This window comes from Hydra viridissima, unplaced genomic scaffold, assembly GCF_058129835.1.
Source record: "Hydra viridissima isolate aposymbiotic clone 2 unplaced genomic scaffold, HvirCarnegie_v1 scaffold_1, whole genome shotgun sequence".
NCBI classification, from domain to species: domain Eukaryota; kingdom Metazoa; phylum Cnidaria; class Hydrozoa; order Anthoathecata; family Hydridae; genus Hydra; species Hydra viridissima.
Window position 1 is genome coordinate 4,953,377 of NW_028324300.1, and position 17,071 is coordinate 4,970,447.

Here is a 17,071-nt window from a genome sequence, read left to right on the forward strand (position 1 = left end):
GCGATTTAGAAAGACAGAAAATTTTAGATTGTCCCAAAATTCGATATGCACATCGTAAATGTGAACCGAAGAATGAAATATAAAGTAGTAACGTTTATAAGTAGTAACGTTTAAAAGTTAAGGTCATATCGAACTTTGGCTAACATGCCGCTGGAATGGCTTAATATGAGAGTAAGGTCAATAATATGTTTTTTTAATGAAAGTTTTTCATTTATCACAACACCAAGATAAGTTTTATTACATGACAAATACAAGTTTTAACAAGTATACTGAAGTTCAAATAAAAATACTAAAGTTCAAATATTTTGAAAAATTTTTGTTGGCTTTTATAGAAAAGTCAGTATGCTGCGTCTTAAATATTATTATTTCTGTTTTCTTTGTATTCAATCAGATTTCATTTACTCGAAAACATTGAACAAGACTGGCCATATTCTGATAAATGTATTTACTTAATTTTTGAAAGAGTTTATTATTAATTGAAGATTATTATCATCAGAAAAATGAAACATATTTGAATGTTTGATAGAAAGATTATGATCATTGATATAGATGATAAAGTGAAGAGGACCTAATATGGATCCCGTAATGATAAATAAGCTTTGATAAGATAGCTTTGTTATGGCTTTCGTTGTCAAAAGCTTATTGTAAATCAATCAAAACCCCACAAGCAAAGTTCCCATTATTAAAAGAAATTCTTATACTTCTGTAATTTTGATGAGAGTGTGAGCTGTAAAATGCTTTTTAAGAAAACTATTGTTTACATAAGAATTGATTTTGGTTTAAAAAGTCGTAAAATTTCTTCTGCAGAATTTTTTAAAATATTTTACTTACATTAGACCTTTTTTGGTGGATTGGTATAATTTTGGCTAACTTGAAGCAGTGGCGGATCCAGGAAAAAAATTGACTGTAGCAAAAGTAAAATCAGAGAAACTTTTTTTTTAAAAAAAAAAAAAACAGAAGTAAAACCAGAGGACCTTTTTTTTTTTTTTTCTTCCTAAGATATAGATACCCTTCAAAAATTTAAAAAGTTAATAAATGTAATGTAATGTACCATAAATGTAAAGAAAAATAAATTTCATAAAAAATAAAAAACTCAAAACCTTTAAACTTTTTTAACAAAACCTTATAAGATAAATATAAGAAATAGTAATAAAAGTATTCATGATAGCATCAAAAAAATATCCTGTAAATATTCTATCAGCAATAAAAAAAAATATCCTACATATATTCTCTCTCTCTCTCTCTCTCTCTCTCTCTCTCTCTCTCTCTCTCTCTCTCTCTCTCTCTCTCTCTCTCTCTCTCTCTCTCTCTCTCTCTCTCTCTCTCTCTCTCTCTCTCTCTCTCTCTCTCTCTCTCTCTCTCTCTCTCTCTCTCTCTCTCTCTCTCTCTAGCTATACTGATTACATATATATATATATATATATATATATATATGTAATCAGTATAGCTTTGTAGCAAATGTATCTATTCATCCGAGTTCAATATATTTTTAAATTCCATTTTTCGTGGAAATGCAGTCGCAAATTTATCTACAACAATATTCAAGTCAATTTCAATATCTCGATGAATGTGCAACATGGCAATACCATTTAAACGACCATTCTCCATAGTATTGCGCAAGGATGTTTTAATTCTTTTTAAAGCTGATAATGATCTTTCGCATGTACATGTTGTCACTGGTAATGTGCAAAGGATTCGAAGTATAGTGGAAATATTGGGAAACGTATGGTCATCACATTTTTGTAGTGAATCTGAAATGGTTTTAGGAGCACTATCAGAGTGATTTTTCCAGTAAACTTCCCACATATCCAACTCAGCATAAAGATAGCTTGGTTCTGGTAAATCGTTTTGGTATGTACGAACAAATTCTTTTACTTTTTTCCTCCACTCCTTGTCAGAAATTAAATTTGATGGTATAATGGAGAAACTATCTAGCAATGCTAAATTTTCTAAAGAAAATAAAGAATCTAGCTGTATCAGGATGTGATCAAGAAAAGGAATCGAACAAGTTACTCGATAATATTCACTTATATCATCTACTTCATGGTTATCACGCTGTGTTTGTTGACCACATGTTCTTGGTTTAGATGGCATTGTACTAGTAGTTGCAGCTATGCTAACAGCTTCTTTATACCATTCTGTGTGTGAAATATCAATAGAGCTCCGAAGAGATATAAGAGTATTCTTTAAATTTTCCACATCTTTACGAGCTTTTGAGAAGTCTTGATCAACTTTTTGCAAAGTTTTTGTCAGTGGTCTTATATAGCCTAATAACTTCCTAACTATGATTAAGGTGATGATAAACTTAAAAGAACAACATATTGCCACATATGCAGAAGCATCACCTCTGGATTTGTAGTTCCATGTCACATCTTCTTTGATACAAATAAGAGATGCAACTATAGCCGGATATAATTCAATAAAGGCTTCAAGACCATCAATTCTTTCAATCCACCTGGTTCTACAAACATTGATTGTCTTTTGAAAAGATGTCGGACATAGCTCACTAATTTTTGTAGATAGGTCTTCTAACCTTTTTGGAGAATTATTAAAAAAATCAGAGACAATTCGAACATGATCCATCATATCTCGAATGGAAGGAATTGCACATGCTTTGGCAACACATAGATTAAGTTGATGGGAAAAGCAGTGGATGTATGGAGCTTTAGGAAAATCTTTTAAAATTAATGCTGCTACACCACAAAGACGCCCTGCCATGTTTCCAGCCCCATCGTAACCTTGCCCATGACAATAAGACATTTCCAGACCAAGTTTATGTATACTTTTCTTGACCTTGGTTGATAAAGAAACTCCACTCAAGCCAGAATTGCAAGAAACAAATTTTAGAAAATCTTCCTTTACTTTACAGCATTCATCCACATATCGAACAATTACAGCCATTTGTTCTGTTTGGCTAACATCTGAAGCTTCATCAGCTAAAATAGAAAAAAACTTTGCTTTCTTTATTCTGTCTGTCAATAGCGATTGAACAACACCTGCACAAATATCAATCAACTCATTCTGCACTGTCTTTGATCGATAAGTAGCATTTTTAGGACCATTTTTAAAATGGTCACTCAAGATCTTGTCACCGCATAATGCCATCAGATCTAATAAGCATTGGAAATTACCACCATTTTTACATTGCTCAACCAGATGTTTGGCATCATCTCTGTGTCCTCTAAGCGGTATATTCTGCCTACAACAATAAAGAACTGCACGTGATATTGAAAACAAAATTTGCCGATTTCTAGAAATATTATCAGATAGAAGCTTATTGAGTTGTAAATTAATTGGTATGGCTTTATTACTCATTGCTGCTTGAAAATCAAGCATTATCTGTATTGAAATTTTATGCATTGGAGAAGTGTTATTATGTGATAATATTCTTACACTTCCAATTGACCAAAGCCGATATGGTAATTTATAAAATAGTTGAGTAGTTAAAGAGGCTTTTCCAAACAGAACACAAGAGATACAGAACAACCCATCATAGTATTTTGAATAAGACAACCATGAAAATTTTTTGAACCAAACAGGGTTACATTTACGACCATTAGTTTTAGGAAATATATAGTCAGAAGGTGGCACCCATACGTTCATTAGAAGATTATACTTCTCATGCTTTGATAATTTTTCCACTTTGTCTACAAACAACCCAATATCAAATTTGTTACATTCATCTTCTGTTGTTGACTTTTCATAATTTACATGTAGTTTTGGAATTATGACACCTGATATCGATTTTTTTAATTTATTATCTAAATCTAAAGATGAATCAGACACAGACAATGGTTTATTGTTCACAGAAAAAAAATTCTTAATACTCGATGAGGGTTTGGTCAAATTACTTTTTTGAACAGCAGAACAGTGGGGTATTTGAACAAGTTAGGTATTTGAAGTGCGTTTTTCTCCCATTACAACAATATTTTTTGCAGAATTTAAACTTGTTTGAGTACGAACTAAAATATTTAGAAATTCTGGCTGAGCGCTTTTAACAGATACCAGAGGCACATAGTGATTAGGTTTGAAAAAATGCATTTTTCCCATATGTGTAAGATTGCTTGGAATTTCTTTTTTTGTGTCAACATTGTACAGCATTAAGTAAATTATTTGATTGGGTTTATCGAATTTCTGAAAAGACTGTGGGTACAATGTACTTCTAAATAGATATTCTAGACATGCATCTCCGGTAGTAGGATAAAAGATTTTTAAAGGAATCTAAAATAGAAAATAAATATATACACAATAATATTCATATTATAAAACAATAAAATTCAAATCAGTTTAAATGTTATATTATACAAATAAGAATATACTTTTAAAATATTTGAGATAGACATCACACAAACTAAAGATGACCAAACACCAGATTGAGAAATATTTAATGCTTCAGCCAAAATAGCATCAACTTTAGACTTTTTAGCCTCAAATGCAGTACATGCGACATTGGAGATGCCTAACAAAAAAGCAGATCTTTCTGATCGAAAAACACCACTTGAATGCCCAAGACGAAAAACAGGATGCACAGCAAAAAAATTTGCGTTTTTGTATAACTCAATTGCACAAAGTTGCCTAAGAGTTGGTGCGAGTGTATTTTTTCCGATTAAAGCAAGGGAGACAGCAGAAAATAAACAATTGCCATCTTGAGGAGTTCTGGACATAAGATTAAATTTATATGCATACACACTCACACACACACATATATATACACACATTTATTGATTACTATATATATAGCATTGCAGTGGCTAAACATAGGGTATTCAGGTTGTGGTGCTTGACTATAAAACAAGAAGTTTTACGAACTTTAGGAATTGTTTTGATTATAAATCAAGAACTTCTAACTAAAAAATATCTGTTCATCCACTGCGCTGCTCAGCTAGAAATCAACAAAAACTATAAAAAAATATTACCTGACAGGCACCATGGAATACGTTTTTTCGTCTATAAGTTTATCAGCATACAACTTTGCCAAAATATTACTTGCTGCAGCATCTATAGAACCATCGGCTGCACCAGACAATTTATGCAAAATATATATTCCCTCAGAGTTTTGCTGGCAGAAATTGTTTAATTCGGCGGTATTACATAGTTTAATCTGATCTATTAAAGAGTGATTTTTTGCTTTTAACGCTTGATACAGCTCCAAATTAAGCTCCAAATTAAGTGGCTACGCTGCGAAATGTTTGACATTCTTACAAAAATTTATGAACATGAGAGACAAAACACTATAAAAACTCGGGTTTTTTTTAGCGAAAATTTTATTTTTCGATTTAGTAAAATTAGTTAAGCTACGATAGCGGCCAAAATTTGATCAAAAATTTTTCTGTTATTTTACATAAAAATATATATATATATTTTTATATATGTGAGTAGAAAATAATAATAAATGTAGTCCGAATTGGCTGTAGCAATTGCTTCACTTGCTACACCCTGGATCCGCTCCTGTGAAGATATCAGTATTGAATTATTTAAAGTGTTACTAAGTGGTTTACATTAAAGTCACCTAACACCAGTTTAAGAAGTCTTGTTAGAGAAGTTTTCAGTGCAACACTCTTACGTTAGATACGTTGAAAATAAAGATTGAACAGATTTATTTCATTTTTTACTTACAGTTTGCAAAAAAAATCGTAGGGGAAAACCTCAATGAATGGGACAGTTTTTGCAAAATGCTTTTTAAACGTAGATAAAATTGTTTAATATATATATATATATATATTTAAATATGTTTGATAACCACCGATTCTTACTCAATGATAGAGTAAAACAAAAAAAAAAGGATTTGCATTTGGCTATTGGAAAAAAGAGAGTTTTATTGGAGCATGACATTTGTCTCATTCATTAAGTATGTCTCATTGAATGGGACAAGCATAAAAGAATTAAAAATAAACGTATTTTATTCAATCATTTTTCAAATTAGTCTATTAATTATAAATGTTAAATATATAGATACATACATAAAGACCACACAAAAAATATTTTTAACTTTTAACATTTTAACTCTAATTAAATTTTAATCAAAGAAGAACTTTCTAATTTTAGAATATTATATTTAGTTATTTTTATTTAAGTAAAATATTGCAGTATAAAAGTGTGCAAATAATACCCATTACCCATGGGGATAAAAGTAAGGGACAGCAGCATCCCTCTGCTGAGCTGTAAATAATACTTTATTAAATTCTTTCAATAGGTAGTATTTTGTCCCATTCAATATGCGCATCACTTTATCCAAAAATGATTAGTCACACCAAAAACGCTTAATTAAGCTTGAATATTTTACTCACTTTAGTACTAGAGACTGCTATCTATTTAAGCATGGAATTTTATTTTCCATAACTTCAAAAATTGCTGCAAAATCAGAAAAAAAAAAGCATTTTTAAAAATTACTTTTTACATTTGAAAACGCAATGACATCCATTGTCATTACGGTCACAGAGTAATAAGATGGATGAGTCGGTCAGTTGAGTTCTTGTTTCTCTCACTCTTTGTTACAGGAATTTGAATATCCTTACATCGATGCTTGTATAAGAATTTGAGTTTTTCCCATTCAATAATCGTCCCATTCATTAAAGGTTCTCCCCTATACTTAAAGAAAACCCGTAATTTTAAAAATAGCATCAAAAAAATAAGTTGTCTTTTAAAATACTTATATTTTTTTCGTGATATCTGATCAAGTTTTTCTTTTCAAAATCTTGTGTTTCTTTTTAGAAGTTGTGTGTTTGACACCTCAAACAAATAGAAATCGTATCAGAGAACATGGGTTGTTTAAAAATTTTTTATTATGAAACACTCTCTAAATAAGTATACATTTACGAATGATCTAGTTTTTATTTCTAAAACGAATTTTACACAATTGCGACTTTTGTAGAAGCTAAATGATTCCAAAAAGCTTACTTTAGTTTAGTACATCATTCGAAAAAGATAATTAATTCCCTTTTACATCTATTGATTACTTTTACTGTTATTTATATCGAGGACCGTTCAGGTAGAGTTCAGGTAATGTCAGATATTGAATGGGAGCGGGTTTTCGAGCATTCAAAAAATTAAAACTGAACAAGTACCTAATCATATTTCAGTTTTAGTTCCTTTTTTTCAAAGTTTGTGGTTATGGTTTTAGGTGCTCTGAGTAACAATTTTATTATCGTCCGTATTTGGGTCTCCCCCAAAACAATTGCCCATTCGAAGGCTTAACAGGGCCCAAAGACCTTCCTCAATCTTACATACTGAAATATCTTATATAATCTATCAACGCTTAGAAAGATAAAGAAAAAATTTAGTTAAACAAAATCTGAGCCATGTTTGGCTTAATAAATTAAACAATACATTCATTTTACAGACCAAAATAAAACCAAAATACTGAAGATCAAACCTGGGGAATAAAACTTTCTCGAATGAGAGGAAAAAAAAACAAAGTTAAATCATTAAAACTTTTCAATTTTCAGAAGACATTGTAAATAACATACCACAACATCTTGCTAAAACAATATCTAGAAAAATTCAAGTTTGAATTTAAATTGTTTACATTAATAACTTTTGTGAATATGCTATAAATAGCAATTAAGCTGAGACCTCCACTCATTATGCAATGGTAAGGCTAAAGACAGCGCCCTTGAGTCTAAAATCAAGACCAGAAATATGCAAGACTGAGGGATAGTTTAAGGACTTTAAGTCATAGTTAAAGACATTTTTGCCGCAAGGCTGTGGGCATGGGTAGTGTCATTTAAGGCCGTGATGAAGGCCGAGGGCTTATAAGTAATTTCACAGAAGTTAAACGTAAATCTGATAAAAAAATTTCAGCAAAAATAAAAAAGAAGTTAAGTTTATTAATAAAAGAATTTTAGGTTTCATGATGTTTCATCATCTTATCAATTTGTTTATGTGCTTTTTACATTTGTTGTTGTTCTTATCCTTTAATGTCATTTAACGAGATCTTCTATATTATTGATCTTCTATTGTCTTCCATTTTTAATGCAGTTGTGTAAACAACCCACTATGGCTAAAAACTTGTTCAATCGAATGCAAAAGACCTTCTCAAGTATGAGAATGTGTGATTGGTTTGTTGCTTTTCAAATAATTAGATGACATCTTTGTAGATAAATTGCAAAACACAAGGTTTGGTATAAATGCATTTTGGGTTATTTAGATGTCCTTTTTATGAAGAGAACAGTAGTGATGTTGAAGGTTTTTTCTTCGTTTCATTTAGTAACTTTTCCTTATAACGGCGCACCATAGAATAGTGCGCTTTTATGATATAACCATGTTACCATTGGTTATACTATAAAAGCGCACTATTCTATGTTATTTATATTACAATGTTTATAAAAAGCAAACTTTGCAATGCTTTGCTCCGCCGTTGCCATTTCCAATCAATACTTGTTTAAAACGACAATCTCTTATTCGGAATTAAAATGATTGCTACTATGGATTACAGTCACAAACATAAAAAAAGTTTCTTTATGATCTAACACTTATAGATTAAAGGTACACATTAAAAGAACTTACAGACTTTGTATAATTTTTATTAAATTACGTTTGAATTAAACATAGTAGAGAAATTTTTTAAAATCACATTAACGCCAATCTGTGACCCAAAAACTCATCTGGGTTGCCTAAAGCAACCAAAACAAAGCTACCTGTAAGTTTGCACGGCTTTGTCACAATATCACTAAGTAGTATGACTGAATTTGAAACTACATACGAGCGGAATTTTTGGTATGCTGAGCCAGCATATTTAAACAAAATTGTTTATTTATTTCAAAACGTCATGATAAGCATAGATTTGAAAAACCTTTGATGACAACAAGAAAAATAAAAAAATAAACATAATTTAATCTTCTTCGTACTCTCTCTCTCTCTCTCTCTCTCTCTCTCTCTCTCTCTCTCTCTCTCTCTCTCTCTCTCTCTCTCTTTATATATATATATATATATATATATATATATATATATATATATATATATATATATATATATATATTTATATATATATATTTATATATATATATATATATTTATATTTATATATATATATATTTATATATATTATATATATATATATTTATATATATATATATTTATATATATATATTTATATAGTTTGATAATTGGTACATTTTATTGAAATCAGGTTTTGGAAAGTTCTCTTTTTATCAACTGAAACTTTCTCTTTAAGTTATTTTTCCCTGACGTCAACATTTAAAACGTCATTATTCGTGTATCAGCTGTTTTGAACTTCAACGGTTTTTCAGACTTGATCAACTTTCTTTCGTATTAAAAGCCAAAAAAAATTCACTAATCATTCAGGAAAGGAAAATCAATATATTTTATAGTCGTTTACTCATACAAGTGTTCCAAACTCATTTACACGTGTCCCAGAGTAATGCAAAAAGAATTACTATAAATTCGTTGTTGTCTTCGCCTACAAATTAAATTTAAAAAAAAGATGGTTTAGAAAAAAATCATCTATTTTTCCCGCCTTCATTCTTTCGCGTAAATGATAAGTCACATGAAGAGGAACATCTGCTGAACAACTTAGCAACTAATTAATTGTACGAACATGATACGAAGATAACTTTGGTTTATCTAAAAGTTAAACGAGTCTTAGACATTAACTATGATTTAATTCAGGGTCATTCCTTAGCGATTCAGGGACGTGCTTAACGAAAATATAGTTTTAGTATACTCAGACTATTTAGTAACCATTTTGCTGATATTATTTGTATGCAGTCGAGGTTACTATTTTTAAATATACAGTTTGAAACCGGTTACTATACATAATTTATAATTTCGAATTTTTGTATTTGACATCGAACATTTAAAACAAAAAAAAAAAAAGGCAAAACACAAAATGTAATTTTTTATTTTTAGATTCTATAAATAACAAATATTTGAAGATTTTAAACATATCATCACAGCTTTTGAAAGAACTTGCTTCTCGTAAATAATCAATCTTTTATAATTCTGTAGGGAAGATTTTGTTTACAACTCTATCTCATTGTAAATGTTTTTAGAGATAGGAAAATTTATCGACAAGCAAAAGGGAGTAAATGATATCAGATCGTAGTTGATGATTATGAAAGTTGACAGATGGTTTCTTTTCCTGAAGCAAAAAGTACAAACATGTAGTTAAACGTTGTGTGGAAAATTATTGCTAATCTTTTGCATTCTGGTTCTTACAAAAATTACGGTTGGATTCTGGTTCTTACAAAAATACGGTTGCATTCTGGTTCTTACAAAAATTACGGTTGCATTCTGGTTCTTACAAAAATTACGGTTGCAGTTTGGTTCTTACAAAAATTACGGAATAGGTAAGCAGTTTGTTAAAAGAAAAGAATCCCTGGCAATTTTTAAAAAGCCATTATTCTAATTATTGTCTTTAGTCTTGAAGTATTCAATTTGTATTATATACTTCAGATACTATTTAAAAAAAAAAAAGATCTTGCTTTGTAGCAGCATGCGTTTTAATTTGGTGTAAATTTATCTCGAAAAACTTGAAACTGCTCGTTGAAAAAATAAAACAATATCAGAAATTTTTTCAAACTTAAAAAAGCAAGTCGCTCATTTATTTCGTGAAATTATAATTCTAACGAAAAAAGCTAAAAAAAAGTTCAGTAAGTAAATGGTGCTAAATTATTTTTCTGATTTAAACTATTAAACAGATGGCAGTTTGAAACCAGTTGAACAAAAAATCAGTTTTCATGTGAATAGTTTATAAAGAAATGTCAGAAATAGAGCAAAATCTCCCTGTTTCTTCTCCTCCCCCCCTCTTCCTACCACGTTCACTTATCTGTTTAATTGCATTTTTGAGTAGTTTTAAGAGATTTTTAAACTATCAATCAAAGTTTTAAAATCTTTTTAAAAAATTATATTTTACTATTCCTTTACTGCTTATAAAACTTGCTTGTTTCTATAAAATGTTTTTTTTAGGTTTCATTAGAATATAAATTGTCTTTACACTTTACATTATCATTATTCTCTTGTTTATGGTACAGATGGTTTTGATTGCTTTGTAAGACCGGTTTCCATAAAGTAATGTTATGTTGCCGCATGTCTAAATTGATCTCAAACTTTTAATGCAACAGAATATATTCATGAATAGAAGTCAATTATCTCTGCAAAATTGAGAGTATGAGATTACTTGGTTTGTTTTAAGGATTAGGGTAGTCCTCTTAAAACTTTCACTGTAAACAACTCGTTTGTTTCTTAAAGTTAACAACATTGGGATTCTTAATTGAAAGGTCTGTTCAAATATAAAAATATTTATATAAATAAATGTATGGCTAAATGAATAAATATATAAACGTATAGATATATAAATATGTAAATATGTAGATAAGTATATAAATATGTGAGTAAATATAAAAACAAATAAATATATAAATATATAAATAAGTACATAAATATGCAAATAAATATAAAAATATTTAAATGTGTAAATATATGAACATTTTATGCTGATCAAAGAAAACCATCTTTATCGAAACTTTTTAAACATTATTTTTTCCTTTTGGAATAAAAAAATAAAAAAAAACCTTTGTTGACATAGCGATGTGATATTCAAAAGAACTGACGAATGCCTACCGATTTCGATGACGAATGACGCCTAGACCTTGCAGTTTCATATAAAACACCTACTCAAAATCTTTTCCTATTTTTTCTTTTTTTTTTTCTTAATACAGACATCAAAACAAATGTAAAGAGGTTCTTCGTACAGGAACTTTAAATAGAAAACTATACTACTTCCTTTTTGCTTCATCAACGAATTTGTTTATTTTACTTTTTATTTTAAAATGTAATTTACAATATAATTCAAAATATAATTCAAAACATGATTCGAAATGTATGATTTACGTGAAACTTATAACAACTAAGACAATAACTATTATCAGTTAATCCAATGCATCTTATAAAACACGAAAATATAGAAAATAATGATAAAATTTATGTAAATGCTACAAGCGACGTTTTATAAAAGGTAATAAAAAGATTATGGAAACTTTTATGAAGTTTCATTTTTCACTCTTAAAAAAATAGCGAAAAACATCTTTATAAATTTGATTGATGTAACTTTGATTATATTCAAGTTTATGAGCAAATTACTGTGCTGTTATTTTACGTTTAATTTTCTCTTTCATCGTAGTCATAGTTTATTTTTTCCATCATAGTTTATTCGTCAAAGATCGTAAAAGTCAATAATTGACGTTTTAACTGACAACTGATTTAAAAGTAAAGGTCTTGAAACATTTTAATAATTACGAAAACCAGCATCAACTTATCTCATTTTAAATTTTTCCAGCAGGCACAAAATACGAGAATGAATTTTCAGAAGACGATTTTTTGTTTCCAAACTTTGCATGATTTTAGGGTGGTACTTTACCGCTCTAAAGCGGTGAGGTACCACCCTAAAGACCAAGTAGTCCAGTGCAACGCGATATTTTTTAATAAAAGCGTGAATGATTTATTTGCAAATGAAATTAATGGGTGAGCTATTATTTATTAATTATTATTTACATCATTTCAAACTGAAAAATTTTGTGAAACGGAATTGTCTACCATTTTTGTTTTGATTTTAAGTAAAAGCTGGTTTTTGTATGAGTATGGTATTTTGTATTTAACTTTCCTAATGAAAAATGCCTCTAATTAAAAAAGAAATTTTCAGTTGCTTGCTTATTCTAATCAATATTGGAAAATAAGAAAAATTTAGTCTTCGAAAAAAAAGATTATGGCCAAAAGACATAACGAGTAATTAAAATGATGTAAAATGGTTTACAAAAGTTAGTAAAGATTTTTTTAAAAAATTTTTCTCTTCTGAGTTTTATTTTCTGAAATTTATTTTATGTTTTTATTTTGAAAGTTTTTTTTTAGTTATATATTCATTATCACATAAAACTCAACGTTTTTCAACTTGAAAAGTCTTGAACTTTATACATCTCATATCTCGTAAGAAACCTAATTACCAATCTACTTACAACCTCCTTTACATTAACTTATTCATAGTCAGTTTAAGTGACTAGAAATCACTTGTTAACAGGAGAATAACAAATGGCGTGTTAGAATCCAACAGCGCGTACAAAGCGGAAAAATTTGCACGAGGATAAATTTTTGGTCTCTTGTTAAAAAAGTGATGTTTTCAATTTAAATGGCAAAAGTTAATTGAGAGTAGAAACCTCCGATAATCGATGCTTAAGTAAAAATTGATCCTTTTTTGATCGAGCAGCTGTTCCATTTTTGTTACGCCATTTTAAAAAGAATAGGTAGATGTTGCACAATAAAAATATACGATTGCTAGTTAAAAAAGTACGATGCTAATGCGCTGGTATAAATTTTAAGAAGCACTATCTTTAAGCTATGATTAGCATTTATTGCACGCGGAAATAATCTGTTATTTATGAGAAAAATTGATGTTTTTATTTTCATTTTGAAAAATTTTATATTGAACACCTTTAATTTTAAATAATTTATTTTCGGATTCTTTAATATGTTTCATTTCAACCTCCAAAACCTTTTAATGGTCCTCTTAAAAAGATCTCTATTTTTATACACTCAAGGAGTCGTATTCTTCTTTGAGTACTTCGATAATAAGCTTTATTGGTTTTAGACAATTTTTTTTTGGTCAAGATGAAGAAGAAAAAGAAAAAATTTTCTTACATAAACAAACTGCGTTTTTTTTTTAACATTAAAGGTGATTAAAATTCGTTTTTTTTTTTTAAAAAAAAAAACGTAATCGTTATTTGTGTTTTACTATTTCCAGTTCATTTTCCAACCTCACAACAAAGTTAATTGCTGTTGTCTTGGTCGCCCAAGTTGAAGTTTCTGAAGTTAATGCTTTTGTTGTAAAAAAAATTTTGTTGTTAATTGAAAAAAAAAAAATTATGAACTATAAGTTAAAAGTATAAACAAGAATAAATGTTTATTAAAAAATTTTAGAAGTTCGTTAAGTATAAGGTTTTAATGCAAGGATTTGGCGCTTCATTTAATTCATTACACCAAGATACCTAAACGACCTTATCAAGCGAGAAAAAAAAAATAATAAAAAAATTGCCTCAAAGGAAAATCAATCAGCAGCAAGCTGTAAATAAGAACAGTGTTGTGGCAAGATTTGAAAACGAAACTTTGCTTTCATATAGTTTCATTGTTGCCAGACGTTGTTCTCTTCTTTATATTTATTTACTTTTCTTGTTGTTTTCTTGTATTTACTTTTTTTTAGTTTAACTAATTACAATTTCAAATATTGCTTGGTCAGACGTTTTTTATCCAAAGAGCTTATTTTTCCATCTTTGGGTGAACATAAAATTGTTAAATAGAATTATGCTTTATTACGCAATTGTCTATAAAGATAGCATCAAAAAGTGAGAAAAAATGAAAAAATCTTTTTGTAAATATTATGATGTGCATATTTTTATTTTTCAGCTTAAAATAAAGATGTCAGATATAAATAGAGAAAGTGATGTCATAAAAGAACAGAATTTGAAAAGTAAAACAGAAGAATACTTTGACGAGCATTTAAATGAAATAATGCCAGATAATCCGCATCTTGGAGATATTGCTTCAGCAAACCGCATGCTCGGTTATACTGATGCTATAATGGCCACATGCGCAACTTTTCTTGTCATTCCTATTAAAAAAATTAATATAACACAAGCTAACCAAACACTCGCAAATTTTATATACGAAATGCACTCGGAGTTCATCATGTTTTTCTTAGGTTTTACAATTGTACTAACTATATGGGAAAATATTAACGTGCGAACGATGGTGATCAAGCGTGTGGATGATTTTGTTTTAACTTTTGTAATTCTGGAAATGTTAGCAACAACAGTTCTCCCGTTTTCTTTAGCTCTTCAAGGAAATTACCCAAATGAAAAAGTTTCAATAATTTTAACATGTTGCGTTTTAGGATTTATTCAAATTTTAGACATAATGCTTACATTTTATGCTATTGAAACTCCCAGAATCCTTCACATTGAGATGCAAAAATGGTCAAAAATTGAACTTCGAAGGTTCCGCAATATTGTCTTGATCAGACCAGCTTTAAGCTTAATTCTAGTTATAATTGGTAGTGTACTCTGTTTGGTTCACTACGCTGTCTCTTGGGGATTTATTGCTGTCTTAACACTCATGCCAACGATTCGCAATTTGTTTTTATATGCTCGTCGACGAATGAAAACCTCAAAAAAAATGGAGAAGTATCAGTTTTATTTCTATTTTTCTAAAGGAAACATTCCGAAAGAACGCATTGAAGTGATGAGTGATGCAGCAGTTGCAATCATAGCCTGCCTATTAATTCTTGATATTACTACAGAAGAGTTTCCTGATCGTGAAAAAGTTTCAAAACAAGGATTAAATTACGTATTAGAGCACATGCAGTCTGAATTCTATACTTTCCTCGCAACATTTGCTATGGTGTCAACACTTTGGTACGTCAACCACTGCGTCTTACATTTGTTTCGCACCATTACTACCATTGCATTATATTTGCAGAAACTTTTTTTAGCATTTTCATGTTTGTGTCCTTTAGCCGGGAACATGATTTTAAAATTCGGTACGAAAGGTAACGAAAGTTCAAAGATTAGCATTCGCTATGCTGGGTTAATAGTTTTTTGCGCCAGCATGGCAAACTTCTTTTTATTTCTGTATGGGTTCTTAACAGAAAAGAAGTACCTGTTTCAATGGGCTGCATTTGGTCGCAACTTTAACACAATGTCTCGACAGAGCTGGTATATTATATTCAAAACGTTGAATGTACCGTTTTGGTCTTTGTTGTGTACTTTAGGCAGCTTGGGTTCCCCGAAAGTTGCACCTTTTGTGTTGTACATGTGCTTTCTTGCATCTCCCTTGACGTTCTTTTTTGCAAAATTAGCGTTTATGAATCATATCGGTAAAAACATTCGCTCTTGTGATTCTCACTTAGATGAAGAAAAAAATGGGAAAAAATCTACCGGAAATATTGAAGAAGACAGAAGGGAAGAAGCAATCGATGAGAAAAATCTTCAAAATAACAACATATCCCTTGGTGATTTATATGTTGTCCAAAATAATGCTGCTGTAGATTAACATCTATGGCAACTTCTATTGTTTTAATTTTTGTGCAGATTGGACCAGAAACATTATTGTATCTTGCCAAAGGTTACATAATAAAAGAAATTAAATGTTGATATCTACTTCACGGTTTGTTAAACGAAGATCAGTAAGCTTGATTAGTAGAAGCTTTAGTTTTCTGTTTTATTATATTTTTATTACATTACGTCATGACGTTATACAAAAGGTCGCTTTTGTAAAAAACAAATTCAATAGAAATTATATAACTGGAAAAAATTCCATGAGAAATGTAAACACTACCATGAGTAAACACTACCATGAGTATTTAAATATCTATTTATAGCACGGAAATGTAACCCTTTTTATTTTTTTGATAAATAATATTTTATAATCGAAGTTCATAGCCAATTTTATTACTGTAATATTATATTTCAGAGACCAATCAACATTTTTGTCCTTATTCATAACAAGCTCATAAAAATTTTAGTTTCGAATTTTCAAAGAAAAACAAACAGAAGAAGTTTAATATTAAGCTTAACATTAATAATAAAAATTAACATTAACAATAAAAATTAAAACGAAGAGCATTAACAAAAGCTCTTCGTTAATTTTTCGATGTTCATTAAAAAATAGCAAACCACGCGTTTTGAAAAGTAAAATAAAAACTGGCTTTACATTGCTAAAACTGGCTTTAAATTGCTAAAACCGGCTTTACATAGTCTTAAGGTTAAGTTTTTTAATAATCAAACGCAAAAAAAACGAGTCCAATACAGTTGGTACTAAAGTTAATTTAAAGACAGTTTTAAGTTAGAAAATATTTTAAAAAAGTCACCATTTGTATTTTTACGTCGCCTAAAATCTAGTTTAGTACCAAAATAATGCTAGTGGACTGTCCATTCAATTATTGTGACATTTTTATATCAATCTTCGTATATTTAGTACTTACAGCTCATCTACAGTTCGCCATGTAAGTACAAATATACGTCATGTAAGCATATTCTACGTTAGAATTATTTTTAACTCATGATTTACC

At 29.4% G+C, this 17,071-nt stretch overlaps 2 protein-coding genes across 3 annotated transcripts; one reads left to right on the forward strand and one right to left on the reverse strand.

Moving 5' to 3' along the window:
• Positions 1 to 1,447: 1,447 nt before the first annotated feature.
• On the reverse strand, positions 1,448 to 5,166 carry LOC149892999 (52 kDa repressor of the inhibitor of the protein kinase-like). 2 transcript variants are annotated; one of them, XM_090076807.1, is made up of 3 exons: positions 4,917 to 5,166; positions 4,320 to 4,656; positions 1,448 to 4,221 (listed from the first exon to the last, which is right to left on the reverse strand). In XM_090076807.1, exon 3 carries the CDS (start codon positions 3,601 to 3,603, stop codon positions 1,465 to 1,467), a length of 2,139 nt encoding a protein of 712 aa, XP_089932933.1. In that variant the 5' UTR covers positions 3,604 to 4,221; positions 4,320 to 4,656; positions 4,917 to 5,166; the 3' UTR covers positions 1,448 to 1,464. The 2 variants fall into 2 exon arrangements, with proteins under 2 accessions (XP_089932933.1, XP_089932934.1); XM_090076808.1 differs by lacking the exon at positions 4,320 to 4,656.
• A 4,896-nt stretch (positions 5,167 to 10,062) lies between these two features.
• LOC145188125 (endosomal/lysosomal proton channel TMEM175-like) lies at positions 10,063 to 16,484 on the forward strand. Its single transcript, XM_090076901.1, has 2 exons — positions 10,063 to 10,307; positions 14,410 to 16,484. The coding sequence occupies exon 2, from the start codon at positions 14,422 to 14,424 to the stop codon at positions 16,051 to 16,053; it is 1,632 nt and encodes a 543-aa protein (XP_089933027.1). The 5' UTR covers positions 10,063 to 10,307; positions 14,410 to 14,421; the 3' UTR covers positions 16,054 to 16,484.
• Positions 16,485 to 17,071: the final 587 nt, after the last annotated feature.